The sequence below is a fragment of the Pinus tabuliformis genome, chromosome 9 (assembly GCF_031772625.1).
Source record: "Pinus tabuliformis cultivar Carrire ecotype Pingquan chromosome 9, CPIR1, whole genome shotgun sequence".
NCBI lineage: Eukaryota > Viridiplantae > Streptophyta > Pinopsida > Pinales > Pinaceae > Pinus > Pinus tabuliformis.
In genome coordinates, this window is record NC_142307.1 from 388,816,008 (window position 1) to 388,837,037 (window position 21,030).

Genomic DNA, 21,030 nt, shown 5'->3' on the forward strand with positions numbered 1-21,030 from the left:
TAGACGCATCTTGAAATCTTCATGATTATATTGAGGAAATCTACAATATAAGATCATTACACAAGTAAACCTGTTTAAATGCTGTTCAACAGTGACCGAATCACCACCCGAGAACTTAAATAATTTACCAACGGCCTCTTTCGGAAGATCATGGAGATTATCAGTAAAATGACATGGTTTAAATGAATAATCCATGATGAACAATGAAGGATCAAATGGATGATAGAAAGAGATTTCTGCTCAAGAAAATCAAGAGATGAAAGAAGTGGAGTCGCCACTTGAACAATAAATCTGATTCTAAGATCCAAGAAGTAATCAACAAACAGATATGCGGCAGGCTTCTTGTCTGGGAAAAAAAAAAAGAAAATGGAGTCGCCACCCAAACAAGAAACAAACCCAAGAGATGCTGTTGATATGGGATGAAAAGATGCCAAAAATATTGAATCTGCCAGCTCAACTGAGAGATGAGAGATGAGAAGATGAATGTCGTTTGAAAATCCAGGAACAGGAAAACTCTGTCCCCGGCAACGGCGCCAAAAAAATGTTGGCGTTGCCGGGCCAAATGAAGAGATAAGAAATGAAAAAAATGATTTGTCGTTTGAAACACCGAGAAAAAGTATCCCCGGCAACGGCGCCAAAAAATGTTGTCGCGCGGATTGACACGACAACGCTTAGACCGGGGGCTGTCACTCTGATCCCCGATCCCTCCGTTTAAGCCTGTCTCCCGCGGCTAAGGGGGGTAGTCCCTGTGAGATGATGAGACCAACTGTCGACCAGTTGGTTGGGAGACACGAGATACGATATAAAAGCACTTGATGGATTTAATTAATGAAGCAGACCAGTGCCTTAAGAGATGATTATAAAAACGATTACTTGTTAAATGATATAGAAACATGAACCATGAACAACAATCATATTTCAACTTCGCATCTCGACTTGAAAATTCAGATCTCAGCGTGAAAAATAGTAATTCTCGAAAAATAACTGGATCTGACAAAGAAAAAATTCCACAATTTTTTTTTTTTTAAAAACAAAAATTAAAAAATGAAATCTAAAAAAAATTAGTCTAAAACTAAAATATTTAAAAAAAATAAAACTAAATCTAAATAAATCTTTTTATTTTTTTATTTTTTATTTTTCATAAAATTTAAACTCAAAAGAACCTAAATCTAAACTCCTTAAAATAAAAAAAAATAAAACTAAGGCTAATACATTAAAAACTAACAAAATAAATCTAAACTAAACTAAAGGAATTAAAATCTAATTACAAATAATAATTACAAACTATATGCTACAAAGAAATAAAATTTAAAAAAAAAAAGGGCTATACCCTAACTAAACCTACGCATCTAAACTATAGACACGACTATGTTAATAAAAGGGAAATCCCTAAGAAATGAAAACGATACGCATGACCCTTTAAACATACGCCTTAACTCCTGCGATTCCCTGCGGTAGAGTGATTTACCTGTACGCGATGCCCAAAAACGGACTCACGATGAAGATTTGGAGCTGAATGGTTCAGAAATCACTTACGCAACAGGTGACGGCGACAATTTGGAGAAGAATGCGTGGATAGTCTGAGGTTGCTGACCAAATACGAATTTATACCAATCGTAACACCTTTCTAACGCTGCACAGGTCGACGGCACAAGGCACTGAGATAGTTTTAGAGCGTTTGCTGATTTGATTTGAGGAATATCTAAATCGAAATTGCCTGCGTGATGAATTCGACTCAGGAAGTGCGCAGATCCACAGGGTTTCGATGGAGTGAACGTTTTGTCCAACCAATGCATCGCTGAGAGTTGCTTCAATTTGCTGGCGCTACAATTCCGACTTACCTTGCGTCGATTTGGAGTGTCTGCGTAAATGAAAGGAAATCGTTTGGACAGGACAAGCTTGAAATCGATTTTGAGAATTGCAACTTTATCTGAGGATTCTCAACGGTGGCGCATTTATAAGTTGGCGATGGCAACGCTGGATTTGTGACTGTGCTAAAGGTTTCTTGAATTTTCAAACCGCTGATAGACTGTATTTGTTCCTGCCGCTGCAAAACACTATTATGTGAATCCTTAAAACGCTGTCTCGCATATATAATCACCTCAAGACGTCAGGATCCTCTGCAAGATACACAACAAAGCCCACAGATATATGCAAAAACCCTTCAAAATTAAACTAAAATCACAAAAAATTTTGCAGTAAACAAAATCAAAACCCTAGATCCAGCAAAAGAATTACAGATATGGCCCCTTGACAGCCTGATTCAGCAAATAATAACAGGAAATATTTAGAATATCATGTAATGTTTCAGAAAATCTCTCATGTAAACCCGAAAAGAAACTCTTAATGATTAACCCAGGGCCAAAATCAGCTAGGCTCTGCAAAAAAAGCCTGTGGGAGTCGGCTGGTTCAGCCTAGAACTTCCCCAAACGCCCACCAATATTCTTCACCTAAAGGTTTCCTGCACATCTCAAGCAACCATCAATAAAGAGAGCAAGAATGCTGCCAAATCTCAGGAAATAATGGAGATACCTTCCATTATTTCAGAAACCCTAACAACATTCAAACCCTAGCAGGTGAACAAGATACCTGTGCTCACAATGCTCTACAAAAAAGCTATTATTAACGGCTGAAAATAACATATGCAGAAAATGAAACAATCTCACAGCAATTCCAGAGAGTAACACCAGCAAAATTTGGACCCCAAAGTCTTCTTTTATTAACCAGAAATCAAATTACAAGAGAGCTTTTTCAGTATTGACTCACAGATCGAATGAATCTGAAATGACCACCTAAGACTCTATATAAAGGAAATGATCCCAACGGCTAGTTCGAGTGATCCATGGAGAAATGATCTCGACCGTTGATGAGGATCAAGACATCTCTTGATCTCATCCGTCGATTTATTCACTTAAAATATTATTATTTTTTAAATTTTTAAATTTTTTATTATTTTTTATTAAATTTTTTATTATTTATTATTTTATTTTATTGTTTTTTTAAATTTTTAAATTTTTATTTATTTTATTATTTTATTTCATTTTTTAAATGGATCATCGAACTAAGCCTTTGGAAACATCACCTAGGACCTAGGACTTAGGACTCACGAGGGGATTTAAAACATTTTTCGACCCTCAAGACACATTACATCATGACTTTTACAACTTACATCTCAAGGGGACAAGCCCACTTAACTCAGACCCTCATAAATCACCCAGTTCTGCGACACAACTATAATCTAGCAGATTAACACACTAGGATTCTTCTAAAGTTCTAATGACAAAATGCATCCCGGCTTTGGGGTCAGGTTTGAAGGAAAACTCTGCCGATCCATGGATCGGTGAGACAAAAAACCTTCCGAGACATAGATTATCATAGAAAGTTAGGTCCACCTAGGCAATTCACATACACGACTCATATCTACTAAGATTATTTACAATTAATACATGCAGACTGGGTTTATAATTAGATTGATCAAGCTGCTGATGACTGCTGGATGGCACGGAAACGCTGATCAGGTGCTGCCCTTTTCTTGCAAAGAAAAAGGGGGTGTACTGCATGGGTAGTTGACCGGTAGAGGTCAACAGGCACCATCTTGCCAAGAGATATGAAGTTTGATCAAGCTGCTTGAATATTGAAATATGAGGCTTGTTCAATGGCTGGTCTTCAACAAAGCTCTGATACCATGTTGAAATTCTATACCATGTGCAATAGATACAATTTTCTGCTCTGATAATTACTTCCTAATGATTTTCAATCAGTATTTCTAATGCCACTGATTTCATTTGATTAATTAAACACATAAAATCTCAACAATAAATGCAACGGAAATAGTTAAGATCAGTGTTGATAATATCGGTATCGGGAAAATATCGGCGAGGGTCCGGAAAATATCTTATCGGAAATATCGGCGAAAATATCGGCAAATATCGGCAAGCATAAAAAATGCATAATATATTCATTTTTTTTCAGATTTCTAAACATATAAAGCAATAACAACATGAACTAAACACATTGGCACATAAATATGAAGAAGGCATTGATATATATGATGTCAAATAGAAATGATACATCAAACTTCAAAGGCGATACCAAATCCTGCTGATCCCTGATAATTGTCCAATCAAGGACTCAAACAAAATAACATCACATATCCTGCTGATCCCTGATAGTGATAATTGTCCATTCAAGGACTCAAACAAAACAACATCACATATATAAAACTTTAAAAGTATTTCATCATCATGAGTTATAAATAAAAAATGCATAATATATTCATTTTTTTCAGATTTCTAAACATATAAAGCAATAACAACATGAACTAAACACATTGGCACATAAATATGAAGAAGGCATTGATATATATGATGTCAAATAGAAATGATACATCAAACTTCGAAGGCGATACCAAATCCTGCTGATCCCTGATAATTGTCCAATCAAGGACTCAAACAAAATAACATCACATATCCTGCTGATCCCTGATAGTGATAATTGTCCAATCAAGGACTCAAACAAAACAACATCACATATATAAAACTTTAAAAGTATTTCATCATCATGAGTTATAAACTTATATGTAGCAAAAGTTGCAAAACAAATAAAACTAGCAGCTATCTATCTGAGACCATTGGCCTCTCCCTAGCAGCTTTCTTTCTGTCTTGTTCAGCAATTGCTTCACGAGCTTTTTGTATAACTTTTGTAGATGTTCTATGCTAAGAGCAATTTCACTTTTCTCACAGCAATCATACAAGTAGATAAGAAAAATGCAGATAGAACATATAAGCAAATCTTACAGAAGACAAATCAGAAACAAGAAAAATGTATGTGTTCGTTTCGGCGGTCAACAGGATGCTTCAACCAGCAAAGTCTCCTTTGGTCAACCAGCCCAGCATGTGTCACAACAACCCTCCAGGTAGCTCGTACTTTAGGATGAGAGAGGAAGATGTGAGTTTAGTTGTCTTTTTTTAAATTCTCTCCAACTTTTCCTGTATATATATCCATCAATGAGGGTGTGTGACACATCTGTTGGGCATGTGAGCCTACATTACAAAACTGGCTGACCTTGCACATATAATTTATTAAGAATAATAAATTCAAAATATAAGTTCTGCTCATTGGATTAAGACTATTTTTATATGGATTTTACACCTCTCAGAAAGAGGAATCCAACAAAAATATTAGCCTCTTAATCTGAGCATCAGAACATGGAGTTTGGACCTAGTTGTCCAATTTTAACATCTGCACTAGAAACCATACAAGGCATCACATCTGCATCATATGCAGAGAGTTTAACCAGATGGTATTTCAATCGTGTAATCCCTCCTGACATCTTGGTCCCACACAAGTTGCATGATATATATGCCTGATTTGCCCCACCAACAGCCTCCCCATACTCCCAAAATGGGTCCAAGGCTTTTGGCATATTTGACATTTGTAGTGAACTAATTCAAACCTAGGGCACAAAAAAAACAAAAAATTGGCATTAAATGAGTATAACTATACAGTGCCCAGCAAACACTCAAGAAACTATTTTAATTTTTAAAGCAACATCTTCATGTTCAGAATTTAAACAACAAAAGCAAGCATAAAAAATGCATAATATATTCATTTTTTTCAGATTTTTAAACATATAAAGCAATAACAACATGAAATAAACACATTGGCACATAAGTATGAAGAAAACACTGATATATATGATGTCAAATAGAAATGATATATCAAAGGCGATACCAAATCGTGCTAATCCCTGATAATTGTCCATTCAAGGACTCAAATGTGGAGAACCAATACAAAATAACATCACATATAATAATAAAAGTATCTCATCATCATGAGTTACATGTAGCATAACAAATAAAACTAGCAGGCAGCAGCTATCTATCTACTGCCCTCTCCCCCTTTTACGGGAAAACATGATGGGCTGTTTGCCAGGCCTGCCCCTAGTAGTAGAAGGCCCTGACACTGCCTCTGCACCTAATGTCAAATAATGAGTGATAGGCATGGAGCTATGCTCTCCTATATCTATAGCAGATGGTGTTGATGCTGATGCTCCCGCAGTGCCCTCCTCCTCCTGCTCCTCTTGCTCCTCCTCTAAGTGCTGCTGCTCCTCTGACTCCGAGTCCTCCTCTTGTTGCCCTTGCTCTAATGGATCATCTGCCACTGGCTCTAACCATGAAGGTGACTCCTCCAATATGGGCTCCTGAGACTCCACCCTCCACGGAGACAATACATCAATATTGTCTAAGGAAATGGCATCTGGATCCACTGGTGATTCTATTTGCTTCACTCGAAGTCGGATGTTGTAATGCACATACACCAAATCGTTGAGGCGTGCGAACTCCAACCTGTAAGAGTGTCAAAAAAAGTAATGAGTCTTGACTCTTGACTCTTGACACTTGAAGGTCATAAATTAAAAATTAAAAATTACAATAAGTGTAATTGCTCAACTGAAGGCTTGAGTTCAAAGTTATACCTGTTGCGCTTTTTGGCGTGTATTTTCTCAAATACACTCCAATTGCGCTCACACCCTGAAGAGCTACATGTTTGACTCAAGATTCGTATAGCCAAATTTTGCAAATTTGGTACCCTTGCACCATAGCTTCGCCACCAAAGATCTACAACAAAATAATGAAATAAAAAATTCAAAAACTTAAAAGTTAAAAGTTAAAAGTTAAAACATAATTAAATTCAAATTTCTAATTTCTAATGAGTGATGACTTGTCACTTACGTGGCATGAAGAGGGCCCTTTCCTTAATGGCATCATCAAAGCCAAATAGGCCAACACAATCCTGATAACTATGTATCTCGCGGCTGATTTTGCGACGAAGCTCAGAATCAGGTACCATCCTCTCAATACAGGAATGGAGCCCTTCCATCACCTCGCCATCAAAACGAAAGTTGCATTTGTATGCAAATGCAGGGTTGAGGAAGAGTGCTGCTGCATGAATGGGTCGATGAAGCATCCCTGTCCACCGACTATCGATCACATCCCATAACATCATCTGCCTATTAAGGCCAACAGAACCCTTGTCTGCATAATAGGAACGAATGGCCTCCTTGGCCCTATCCATGCCCTCATACAAATAAGGCATTGCAGGCTTCTCTCCATCCACCAATCTAAGAACCTTTACTATAGGTTCGCTAACTGCACATGCTTCTTGTACTCCACGCCAAAATGTCTCAGAGTACACCATTTTTTCAATGGCTCTCCCATAAGGTCTCCTGCTGTATCTACAAGCACGCCAATCATCAGACACAAACATTTGCTTCAACTCGAACTGACATCGAAGCAAAGACTGAAGAGTAATAAAGGTTGTGGCAAAACGTGTGATGGCAGGACGCCGCAACTCCTTGTTTCTAGTGAACCTCCTCATAAGGCTAAGAACAAAAGCATGGTTATAAATAAACTTGGGGATGCTCCTAGCCATATCAACTGCCTCCTTGATGAAGGAGAGTTTCCCCATATCCTCAAGCAACAAATCAAGACAATGCGCTGCACATGGAGTCCAGAAAAATGTGGGATGCCTCTCCATAAGCATTCTGCCGGCAGACACATAATTAGCTGCATTGTCTGTTACGACTTGCACCACATTCTGCACACCAATCTCCTGAATGAACCCATCTAACAACTCACATATCGTTGCTGCATATTTGATATGTTCTGATGCATCCAACGATTTAATAAACATGGTACCTTTAGGACAATGTACCAAGAAATTTAGAAGGGTCCTACCCTTCCTATCTGTCCAACCATCAGACATCACTGTGCATCCAGTGACTTCCCATGTCTGTTTCAACTCCGCCAATCTAGAGTTGATGTCCTGTTTTTCTGCTTGAAGAATTGGCCCCCGCAACTCCTCATATGTGGCACTTTTGTACCCTGGGCCCACAACAGCAATAGCATCACACATTGGTTGCCAAAATGGATTGGTTTTTGTGATGCTGAGAGGTAAGTCGCTCCAAAAAATACACCTCCCCATGACTCTATCTGCTTCTTCCTTCTCCTTTTTTTTATAAAGCGATTTTATGCCAGGTTGTGCTCCAGCTCCTGTTCGTGGAACAAAAAATGATGACTTCGCATTCACACTAGCAGTAGCGCTAGCATGTGATGGTGTGCCAGTTGTGGAGCCCCTCCCACTAGGGCCAGTAGGGCCACTACCCTGAACATCAAAATCAGGAGAAGATATCCCAAAAGATCTACCTGCACGTTCAGCTTTGTTTCTTTCCGCCTCTTCCTTCTTTCTGTCCTTTTCTTCAATTGCCTCAAGAGCTTTTCGTATAAGCTCCGGACTAGAAACTTGACAAATGCCAACATCATGTCCAGGGAGTCTAGCAAGATGGTATTTCAGTCGTGTAACCCCACCTGTCATCTTGTCCCCACACAATTTGCATGAAAGATATGCACGATTTGTCCCACCATCAGGGATCCCATACTCCCAAAATGGGTCCAAGTTTTTTGGCATATTTGTATTTTGTAGTGGGCTAACTCAAAAGGAAACCTACAACACCAAAAAAAATTTGGAATTAGTAACTTAATAACTTAATAAGTAATACGAATTTACGAATTTTCCTCATTCTTCAAAGACAAATGGACTAAACTTTAACAAAGTTCTACAAGAAAAATCCAAAGGTCTTGAAAGAAAATTAAATTTTTAATAGCCTAGCTTTTAAAAATTAAAAGTGTAAGAGCAATAACAATCACAAGCAAGGATAAAGTTATAAACATCATGCACCCTGCAGCAGAGTAATAAATATTAAATGTTGTATATCCTAACCTATACAACATCTATTACTTTGATGTTGGTTACTTTGAAGTTTGATGTATATGCCAGAAAATCATAGGTGCAGACCTCTACAATTCAGGACAAACAGCAAGTCATTATGGTGTGCTTTGATCTCTTTCCATTGAGCCACCGCATAAATAGAAATAGAATAATTGAACTGGACAGATTTTCAATCAACTTCAATCAAACACTTAGAAATTAAAGGGAAACAATATCTTGGCTATTGAAGAACTGAAGGGATTGGAAAGTTGTCGGCTATTGAAGAACTGAAGGGATTGGAAAGTTGTTGGCTATTTGGATAATCGAGTGGAAGATGCAGGACATGCATGCCTCTGGCTTGGAATCTCAGTATTAAAGGCAACATTATGATGACAAAGGGAAGTGGATTAATAGTGAAGACGACATTCCTTATGTAGGGTTGGGGTCAGAGCTGGGAGTGCAAGAAATTAAGGGCAGGTTTGAGGAAGATCCACCAACAATTGAACACTGTTAAAGAGGCATTTGGAGACCATCCTGCAATCAAAACCAATGCCATCAACATCAAGTAGCAGATCCTTTTCAGCTACAGGAAATTGCTGGAGCACCAGATTCTTGAGGCTTCTGTCGTAAGGAATTTTGGAGAACAAGATATAAAATGGATTTTGGAGAACAAGATATAAAATGGAGTATTGAGTCTTATACCTAATCTACAAATATCCAACAGCACAGCTGTATTCCCTACGGTCAGTGACTCAGTATATTCTCAAGGTTGTATTTGTGTCTATTATATACTACCATATCAATGTCGCTGCCATATCAAGGTTACTTGTCATATCGGAGATCACTGTTATACCAAGTTCATTGCCATATTATAGTTACAGCCATATCAAAAATGATTGTTCTGTATAGAACCCAGTCAAGCCTCCAAGTTACCGTTGTGCTATTCTTACATCAAAATCAGAGATATATAAATCACAGTCATGCAAACTGACTGCCATATAAAAGATCGCTGTCATAGAACAAGGTTATTGTCATGTCAAAGGGTTACTCTATCATACACGGTTACAGTCATCACAAGTATCATTTCCAGCATACATTATTCTTCACTGTCGTGTATAAGGCATATATTGAACTTTTGAAGGCATATATTGTAACTGTAAGGTACCTGTATCAGTGGACAACGCCCCAATGGAAAACCGTCGTTGGCAGCAACCTTCTAGCGCCCCTCAAACGAAAACGACAGCACCGTTTCAGCGCCCCATTGGAAAACGACAGCACCCTCAAACCCTCGGGCCTCCTTCGCAGCAAAATGACTAAACAGATAGCGAAAAAATTCATTTATACAGCCCGGCGTAAATTTTTTTAACCCCATCCGCGATATTTAGGATCGTCGCGCGATATTTGGGAAAATATCGCCGAAATATCGTATTTATCGCGAGATTTTCAAAATCGGAAAATATCGCGCTATTTTCCGGCCGATATCTCGTTTCACATAAAATAGCGCGATATTTACGAATATCGCCGAAATATCGGCGATATTATCAACACTGGTTAAGATCATAGAAAGACAACTATGCATAGTAGACACAAAATTTTCACCTGGGAAACCCAACCTTGGGAAAAGCCCCAACAATCTTTTCTTGAGGAGAAATTGTCTTTTAGCAAGGTTTACAAATCATAAATTTGTCTAGAAATTTGTGCCAATATACAAGTCAAAATACCAATCAAACTTGGTCAATTAGTTGCTGGTCAAAATGTCAAAAACTCAAAAGTCAACATTGGTCAAATTGCCTTGTGGTCAAACTTTGGCCTTGTGATCACTCTCAGCCTTGTGGTCAAACCCACACGTGTGGCTGTTGTTAACTCTGCTTGCGGTCAACTTACATACGGTCAAATCTGGTCAAACAATGGCTGTACAGATCACACATGCAGCTGGTCAAAACTCATTCAAGTTGCAATCAACTCGGCCGGGCAAATCGGTCAACCTCCTCATACATGTGGCCTCCACAAGAGAGATAAAATGATGAAGAATATATTTCTCCTTTAGCTAAAATTTCTCCTCTGCTAGAAAAGATCAAATGAGCTTGCTATGTTGATATCTTGCCTCTCACATGCTTGTCTATTTATATAGATCTCTATTGTTGAGTGGAGACCCATCAAGGGGCACCTCATCACTAGAATCCCCTTCACTAATGGAGCCTACATCACAACTCAACATTAGACTAGAATTGTTTACCCCACAATTGGGTGAAAAACCCCAATCAATAAACATTTCAAATCCGCTCTATAAAAATAGACCACTCCATCTTGGAGCACAATGTGAGCATCGTGGGCCAATCTCCTCTAACCAAATCAGCATGGCCCCAATGGGAGAAAGACTGCCCCAGGGCCATTCACCCCTAGCCAAATCAACAAGGCCCCATGGGTGAATGTATCATTCTCCCCTAGTCAAATCAGCGTGACCCCATGGGAGAATCTCTGCCCGATGCTGCAAAAACATCAACGTTGTGGAGCATTGCTCGAATTGAGGAGCCATTGTTGGAGGATACACAATATTGCTTAAAGGAGCATTTGACATGTGGACACCTAGATTTGGAAGGTGTGCTCCATTTGGTTTGGTATAAACCTTATTGTGCCATGTGCCACGTACCATTCATGCTTAGTGTAGTGCTCTACTTGGTTCTTTCTTATTAACTTATCCTAGGGTTTAATTGTGGAATTGGTCCATGTATTATTGTTGGCCTCCCTCTTGTAATCATATATAAAGGGATAGTGTTTTTGTTATCAGTTGTACTGTGTCTTAGAGATGTGATAGTTAGTGTGGTACTAGCTATTGGAAGATTTTGGAAGAACAATGATTTACTTTTGTAACAAGGATATTGCTTGTGAAAGGCATGCGCTAGGGGTCCTTAGCTTATGTGATGCAAGTGAATAGTAAAGCTTGTGGATCTAAGGGCTGGACTGTTGGTGTGCTGCTAGCTTGTTGTTGAGCTTTTGGACAAGCTAGTATAGCTCGGTGGGATGCCTTGCTTGATCTTGTTGTTTCTGGTTATTGTTTGTAGTTACTTTTGATGCCCTAGCTAGGGTATGGGAAGTTTTGGAGAAATCCTTGCTTTGAATAAAGTGGAAGGGCTTGTTGTACCAGCTTTGGCAATGCTGAGGTATTGCATTTTATGTTGATTTTGTAATGATAAGGAGTTGTACTATTGCTGCCTTGAAATTATCTTATTGTAGATCTGATTTTCAAGTCTGGTGTTCATTTGTTTTGAGCAAGTTTCATGGCTGTTTTGATATACTGATTTATTGAGAAAGCAGTGTTGAAATTTTGACTGATTTGACATGCCTTAGATGGGACTTCCGAGCTGAAATGTGTTGTTATATATCTGCTGTTAATGGATGTGATTTTTAGATTTGCATACTTGATTAGATCATGCCCTGACAGATGTTGTATTGATTTAGTGTTGAAGTAATTTGCAGTTTCTCTACTTGAACTTTCTTAGAATAGTGGTAGACCTTTTGAGATATTTGCAAATATATTTTTGAATTTTTTAGTTCATTCCTATCTGAAAGTTCTCTGTCTTAAATCTGTGACCTCTTTGAAGTGAGTTGGAAATTTCAGAATTGGACAGATTTTCAGAATCTTACATTTCTCAGAACCACCTATAAGTATCAAGTCATCTACTTATAGGACCAAGACAAGCCGTTCAAATCTAGCAAACAAATAATAAAGATTGGGATTTGTGATAGTTTTGGTGAAACCTAAACCTATCAGGTGCTCATCAATCCTTGAGTACTAGGCATGTGCTGCCCGCTTCAGCTCGTAAAGGGCCTTCTTTAATCTGCATACATGGGTGTCTTGTCCATGCTTCTTAATGCCTCTCAGCTGATTGATTTATACTTCCTTTTCTATTAGACCATGAAGAAACACTGTCTTGACATCCATTTGATATAAATACCAACCAAAAGCTGTTGCTAAAAACATAACGAACTTGATGGAAGTATACTTGACAATTGGAGCAAAGGTCTCCTCATAGTCAACTCCCTCTCTTTGGTATATAATCCTCTTGTTATGAACTAAGCTTTGTACTTCTCTATGTTGCTGTCTATTGCATGTTCAGTGTGTACAACCACCCAGAATCAATCAGTGACTTCCCTGCTGGTTTCAGCACAATCTTCCAAACCAGTGTTACTTGGGAGCAGGAGCGAAAGCAGGGAGCGGGAGCGAAAGTGGGAGCGGGAGCGACATTTTCAGAAGCTCCCGGTTTGGGAGCGAATCCTGGAGCGTTTTTTATATAATATATATATTTTTTATATTTTGATACATATATGTCAACAAAAACATGTAGAATAATGAATTAGATATAAAAAACATAAAAAAACATAAATTGAACCATATAACAACAATCATCTAGAAGTTATAATCTTCATCAACCATTTCCACAAGTTAGTAACATAGTAGCATACAACATATTGAGTCTCATGATTCATCAATCTTAAAGTTTCAAGCTTTCAAAATTCAATATATAACATTTATCATCATTGATCACCAAAGTTGTACTTGTAAGCTAAGTGTAACCATTACAACAAATAATATCTAACATGAAATGAAATGTTATAAAATGAAATGAAATGAAACAACTTTCAACTTTCATGGAGCATCATATTCATAATTCATTACTAATGAGTTATAATTGCAAACTTCAAACTTAAATTGTCATATATTGTTTAAAGAAAATATCATAATAAATATGAAAGAGTCAATAGTTATAAAAACTACTAGAAACTAGAAAAGACAAGTAAATCTATTATCTATTTCTTATGCTTGGGCTTCTTGCCACCACGAGAAATGTCTAATTTTTTTAGTCTTGTTGGAAAATCAGGATCTTTGTCATTAATATCACCCTCTAAGCATTAATATCCAAAGATATCTTTGTCATTACCTCTGTATCTGTATAGGGATCTTTGTTATTAATATCACCCTCTAAGCATTAACATAAGATAGAAAAAGCATAGCATGTCAAGTCAAGATTTTGTTTGAGTGATGCGTACATTTTTAGGAGGGTCATGATAGAGGAGTTCGACAACCAATGTCACTAACATCAAGGTACATAGAGGGATTGGTGCTCTTGATTAAATACAAGTTCCATACCCTAATACATGACAAAATTCAATGGAAACATTGCAATCCCCCAATCCTGAAATCCTGAAAAACTAATAAGTCTGCTGGATTTTGAATGAAATCTAAAATTCTACTTTCTCCATATGAAATCCAATGATGCCGAAACCACTCTCAAACATCTTGAGTCATTTCATGGTATTGTTAAAAATTTAAGTAAAAGGATGAAAATGAAGATTAAGGAGAATGTCACTTTTATTTTAAGAATTTAACATTACCATGAATAGCATATCAATACTAGGGACATAGACTTGATCATTAAGCTGCCCCACTCAAAAATTATTTGTTTCTTTCAAAAAAAAATGCATTTCGAACATTACTACAAAAAAAAAAATTGCAAAAAAGGCAAAACGCTCCCGAAAAGGCAAGGAGCGAAATTTTTTTTAGGGAGCGCGCTCCCGACCCACTCCCAAGTCGCTCCCGCCCAGAGCACGGATTGGGAGCGGGATCGGGGGGGGGGGGGGGACGCGCTCCCCCGCAACACTGTTCCAAACGCCATTCTTTGTGATGGAGTTAATACTCTTCCACCATGTCATCCTTCCATCTTTGCTCACTTGCGGCCTCCTCAAAAATAGAAGATTTTGCATCAATTATGGAAGACATCGGTGCAACATAATTCATAACTCGCTTGAAAAGACATCTTTGGAGCTCAAATTTGCTCTTGTGCATTCTACAATGTTTGAGTAAGCCACCGAGGTCTTGTGGCTGAATTGGAAAGTATTGAAGCTTTGATTCCACTCTTGAAATCTTATTGATCTGATTCTGAAATTTCTGATTTCCATGGATCATTAGTTGGGAAATCAAGCATTTCTCCCTCCTTAACCTTTGTTGGAGGCTCTTGAAACCTTGAAGACTAGGCATCCTTATCAAACTTCATGTCTTGGCTCACTATTATCTTTTGTTGCGATAGAATGTAGACACTGCAAGCCTTGGAGGACCCATTCTATCCAACAAATACACCCTTCAAACTAGAGGGTTCTGATTTAGTTCTTTTCTATGAAAGAATATATGAATATATGTATAGACCAACCAAAATCACAAAATGTATGTTACCTAGGGTTTCTCACTAGTGAAAGCTTCCTCTTATGTGTTGTCTTTCAATATCTTGTGAGAACTGTTACAACAAAATCTAGCACCTAGTGCAAAGCCTCACTAGGTGACCTAAAACTCCCCTCTCTTTATCAAAGGACACAATCCAACACAAAGGAGGCTTCCCTAGTAGGGCTTAGGGATCAAATAACCCAAGGAACTTAAGCTAAGTGCCTCTTAGGGATCCTACAATAAAAATATCCATTGGATTAGGGTAGGACAAAGTAGGATTTCCAATGGATAAATGGGTAAAGTCAAGCTTGGATTCAAGGGAATTATGAGTCAATTTAAAAACTATGGTTTAGCCAAGGTTACTTGGGAGCCGGAGCGGGGAGTGACATTTTCACAAGCTCCTGGTTTGGGAGTGAATTGAGAGCGAATTTTTATATAATATATATTTCTATATATTTTGATGCATATATGTCAACAAAAGCATGTAGAATGACGCATTAGATATAAAATGCATAAAAACATGGATTGAACCATATAACATCAATCATCCAGAAGTTATAATCTTCATCAACCACGTCCACAAGTTAGTAACATACAACATATCGAGTCTCGTGATTCATCAATCTTAAAGTTTCAAGCTTTCAAAATTCGATATATAACATTTGTCATCATTGATTGCTAAAGTTGTAACTTGTACTTGTAACCATTACCATTGCCAAGTAACCTAACAATAACGAAGAATATCTAACATGAAATGAAGTGTTTCAACTTTCAACTTTCACGAAGCATCATATTCATAATTCATTACCAATGAGTTATAATTGCCAACTTCAAACTTCAAACTTAAATTATCATATATTGTTTCCAAAAAATATCATAATAGATATGAAAGAGTCAACAATTATAAAAACTACTAGAAACTAGAAAAGACAATTATATCTATTATCTATTGCTAATGCTTGGGCCCCTTGCCGCCGCGAGAAATGTCTAATTTCTGAGAAAGCATGTAGAATGATGAATTAGCTATAAAAAACATAAAAACAAGGATTAAACCATATAACTGTTGAGAAATCTAGGGCATAGAGATTAAGTGATTTCTCTTTTATTAGTAACTACTTGTGAGTGCCTTTTACTTCTTTAGATTAGGATCTTCTTTTACTTAGGTTATTGGTGTTCTTCTTCATCAAACAACTACTAATGCATCAACCATAAAGAGACAAGAGACAAAATATATAGGCTATCAGCGAGGGTTAAAACCTCTCACTCTTTGAGAGGAAAACCCGCACAAATTCTTCTTATAGAGATTCCAATTAACGAATACCAAGACCACGACCATTGACCTATTTTCCACTCCAACACCAAGACACAAGTTCTCTTTGACAATGACGATCAACCTTCTATTCCTTTCCTTCTCTCGATTCCTCTTCCACTTAGACCTTCTTTAGCCTCAAACCTTCGGCCTAGACTTGACCTTCTTCTTATCTCGGCCTTCCTTCTAGACTTTACCTTCTTCCAATTCTTGTTTTGGCCTTCCTTCTAGATTCAAGTTTCAACCTTCTTCCAACTCTGCTAGGAGCAATGCTACTCTTTCTCGACTTCTTCTGTTGTAACTAAGCTCATTATAAACCCAAAACAAATAAGAAAAGAGCTCGGACTGTCCTCCTTTTTCCCTTGCTGTACTTCGCTTTGTCTTCCCTTCTTTTCGCTGACCATAAAACTACCTTTTCGCTGATTTTCGCACTGTTTTCAGACTTAGAACTTGACCGAAATTTCTGCTTTGAAATGATGCCGAGTTGGACTATAAATAGTTGTTTCCCAAGGTAATAAGCCGACTTGATGTCAAGCTGGGTTGACATGTCAGTTGGAGAGATAATTAATTTCATTTGAAATTGATTGGAAGAGGGATGTCTTGTGCTTGTCTTGGAGAGATTTCAACCTTATCTAATGACTCATACAAAATGCAACATGCCCAAGAACGGTCCTTCATACATGACATTAACTCAATTTGACTTTAACACCAATCCTAAGGGCTCATAATGGGAGTCATACTAAAAATAAAATTCCTTGCTCATGAAATCCGTGAGACAAGTATTACAATAATAATTTTATTTTTTTTCTTTTCATTAATTCCATAAAATCACAATTACACGTCATTATGAATACCAAACCTAGGTACTTTTCAACACTCCCTCTTAATTAGCGAGGTATTCATAATGGTACTTGGTCATTCTCAATTTGAAGAATTTCTCATAAGAAGACTTGGATTGGTAACCCATCTGTATAAGCATCATATCAACCAACATTATCACATAGCAAGGCCTTGACTAACAACTCTATCTCTCCACGAGATCTGAGCACAATGCTAGCGAGACCAATGATGTATAGACACCATCATCATTGTCTCTCTTAGAACATACCCCACCCGGGTTCTCAGGGTGTGTTCCACCAGGACTATTCTTATCTTGGATTCCTTGTCCTCAAAGAATATTGGTCCTCTACGACTACTCTTATCTTGGATGCCCTAACTCATCCTCAAAGAGTATTGGATGTCAGATGTTTACCCAATCCTCCATTCTGTCTTCCCAAGTGAAGACAAGAATGATGTGTCTATCTCTCCCTCTCAATTAGGGAGGACATATCTATTCTGATAAAGGAATGTACTCATTCCTACACAAGGAATGTACCTAAGCTCCCTCTTGGCATAGGAATTTCCAAGTTTCTTCCAAGTAAGAAACTTGTTTCTAGGTTCCCTCTTAATTAGGGACCTATAGTAGCTCTTCAAGTGGAGATAATGGGATAACCAGCTACTTGAAGAACTCCTCACGATGTCATGAACTTCTTTTCGTTATCTAGGAGTCTTCATGTTTGGGACTTCTACATAGGGCACCGACCATCCATCACTTTCATCCATGAGTTAGCCATGTCATCATCGAAAAGTGATCCATCAGTCCATATCTGGCCTTCTTTCATGCCATGTTTACTTAAGAATCTTTCATCCTACTACATGTGCATTGGTGGTGGAAGATATCCATAGATCTTCCCTCAGTAGCCCTGCATAAACCCATCCAGATATTTGTTCAAAAATAAAGGAATGAACATTAAAATCAACATTACCTTTGTGATGGTCTTTCATCATGACATCTTCTAGTTTGCATCAACATCCTGCATACATATCGACACATCTCCCAAAGATATATATTTTCAAGGGTCTCTTTCCTTTTCAGACTCCATTAGAGTCTTCATATCTTCCATGGAGATATCCTAGTCAAATCTTCTTGGTCTTTCAGATGTTGATTGCCTTTACCATGGTTGCATATTCCATGATCTCTTCCTTCCTTTCTTCGCACATTACATTCCCAGGAGCTTCCAATAAGAGTTCCTCAATTGTAGTCAACCACCTCATACTTCATATGAGGACATATTATGTTGATTTCATCTAGTGAATGTGTGACCCATGCATTCTTGCATTCCTTTGAGGGAGGAGATCCTTTCTTTTGATCATGCTCTCAAGATAGAGCATTGATCCATGTTACTTGCAACCATATGACATGATTTCCACAATATCAAATGTAAGCATACATACCTCATTTTTTCCTTTGGGTCATCCAGACTTCCTGCAACAGCTTCCTTGATCGAAAGAGCTTTAATCCCTTGATCTGCTTGACTTTTATGTCATCACATCATCATCCCATGAATTCCACACGATTGGAGTACTTGATGAAACACTTGCTTCTCCTCATGATTGGTGAACCTTCCAATGAAGATTCCATTAGAGAATCTTGAGGATATAAAGTATCCCCATCAGAAAATGTTTCCTTTTGTTAGATGCAGTGTTACTTGGGAGCGGGAGCGAAAGCGGGGAGCGGGAGCAAAAACGGGTGCAGGAGCGACATTTTCAGAAGCTCCTGGTTTGGGAGCGAATCCCAGAGTGTTTTTTATATAATATATATATTTTTTATATTTTGATACATATATGTCAACAAAAACATGTAGAATGATGAATTAGATATAAAAAACATAAAAAAACGTAGATTGATCATTGAAACATATAACAACATTTATCTAGAAATTATAATCTTCATCAACCACGTCCACAAGTTAGTAACATACAACATATTGAGTCTCATGAATCATGATTCATCAATCTTAAAGTTTCAACTTCAAGCTTTCAAAATTGAAAATTCAATATATAACATTTATCATCATTGATCACCAAAGTTGTACTTGTAAGCTAAGTTTAACCATTACAACAAATAATATCTAACATGAAATGAAATGTTATAAAATGAAATGAAATGAAACAACTTTCACGAAGCAACATATTCATAATTCATTACCAATGAGTTATAATTGCCAACTTCAAACTTCAAACTTAAATTGTCATATATTGTTTACAAAAATATCATAATAAATATGAAAGAATCAACAATTATAAAAACTACTAGAAACTAGAAAATACAAGTAAATCTATCATCTACATCTTCGTCTTGCCACCACGAACAATGTCTAATTTTTGAGTGGGTCGTGGTTGTCTTCTAGGAGTCTCCTCCCGCACAGACCCACGATCAGAACCAGAAGGCACATGCCCTCCACGTGTGGATGTACATGGAGGCGGCGACATCAAAGGAACAAGACTTGGAACTCGAGCATTGCTACTGGATGGTGGAGGTGGCATGGCTGTTGCTTCATCTTTCTCTCTCATAAGTTCTGCTTCCAGTTCTTCAAGATGTATAGTGCCATCCTCCAAATTATCATCCTCTGGGTGGTTGTTCCAAATTTTATATGTTGGATCCTCATAAGTCCGATCACAATAATGACTCAACAACCTCAAGTTGTAGTGCACATAAACCAAGCTTTCTGCCCGGTTTTCATTGAGTCTGTTTCTTCTCACATTATGTATGAAGCTGTAGGTGCTCCAACACCTCTCTGCAGAAGAAGTATTTACAACCTGTGAGAGAATTTTTTTTGCCAATTTTGGCAAAAGTCCTTGGCTGCCATATGCTTCCCACCATGTGGGAGCATAAAGTCTGTCTCTATTTTCCATTGCATTGAAGGAACCAAACAAACCAGTGCAACTAAAGTATCTGCCTAATTCAAGACGCAGACTAGCACATTCCTCCCTATCAGGTATCAACTTGTCTAATGCTTGCAAATATCTTGTAGATACCTCTTCATCTATATGGGGTTTGACCCTAACCCCACCCCCTGGTGCAGGTTGGCCCAACCAAGATGCAGAGTAGTATTTTGGCGTAAGGATATACGCCAAGGCATGTAGTGGAACATTAAGTTTATCCCACCGTGTACACACAATTGTGAATCAGTGCATACAAGTTGGGATCATCTTTCTGAGCAATATCTTTTATTTGCCCCAACATGGTATCCATCTGCTCATACACCTCCCCAATCACTGGTTTATCTGTATCTGCAAACTGAATCATGTGATAAATGGGCTTGGTGAATTCCAATACTTGCCTCACACGTGCCCAAAACATACCATCAAGAGCAGTCTCCTCCACCTGTTCAAAACCTTGCCTGTCAGCTGCATTTGTAGCCCTTTCCTTTAATACCTGCCAGTGTGGACTTGATACCATGCTAGCCAATGACTCTCTTACCTTCAAAAGGCGCCTAAAGGTGAGGTAATAGCTACCAAATCTAGTCTTGGCAATCTTCAACAATTCCAATCTTGAGTAATTGCGGAAAAGGCCATGGGTATTGCTATGATTTGTAATAAATTTTATCATTTCTTTGCCTCATACAAATCACCAATCCATTTGTATTGTTGGTTTTTGTTCTTAATAATATCATGCATCAAAAGGTTTCATTGTGTGAACCAAACACCCAGACCAAAATATGTTGGGGTATTTCTCCTCAATAATTGCTCCCGCTGCCTTACAATTAGGAGCATTATCAGTGATGACTTGGATAACATTGTATGGCCTAATATGGTCAATTGTTTCAAGTAATGGTTCTACAATGTTGATGTCGGTCTTGAACTTGTCTGAATAATCATATGCTGAAAGAAAGATGGCACCACTAACAAACACAAC

General features: G+C 37.8%; 2 protein-coding genes across 2 annotated transcripts in view; one reads left to right on the top strand and one right to left on the bottom strand.

The window, feature by feature from the left end:
* LOC149148781 (putative anion transporter 3, chloroplastic) overlaps positions 1–21,030 on the top strand; it is a 233,072-nt gene that overhangs the window by 71,370 nt on the left and 140,672 nt on the right. The gene's annotated exons all lie outside the window — the stretch shown is intronic.
* Positions 6,337–7,197, bottom strand: LOC149148782 (uncharacterized). The gene is made up of 2 exons (XM_089439070.1): positions 6,732–7,197; positions 6,337–6,617 (listed from the first exon to the last, which is right to left on the bottom strand). The coding sequence occupies exons 1-2, from the start codon at positions 7,195–7,197 to the stop codon at positions 6,427–6,429; spliced, it is 657 nt and encodes a 218-aa protein (XP_089295196.1). The 3' UTR covers positions 6,337–6,426.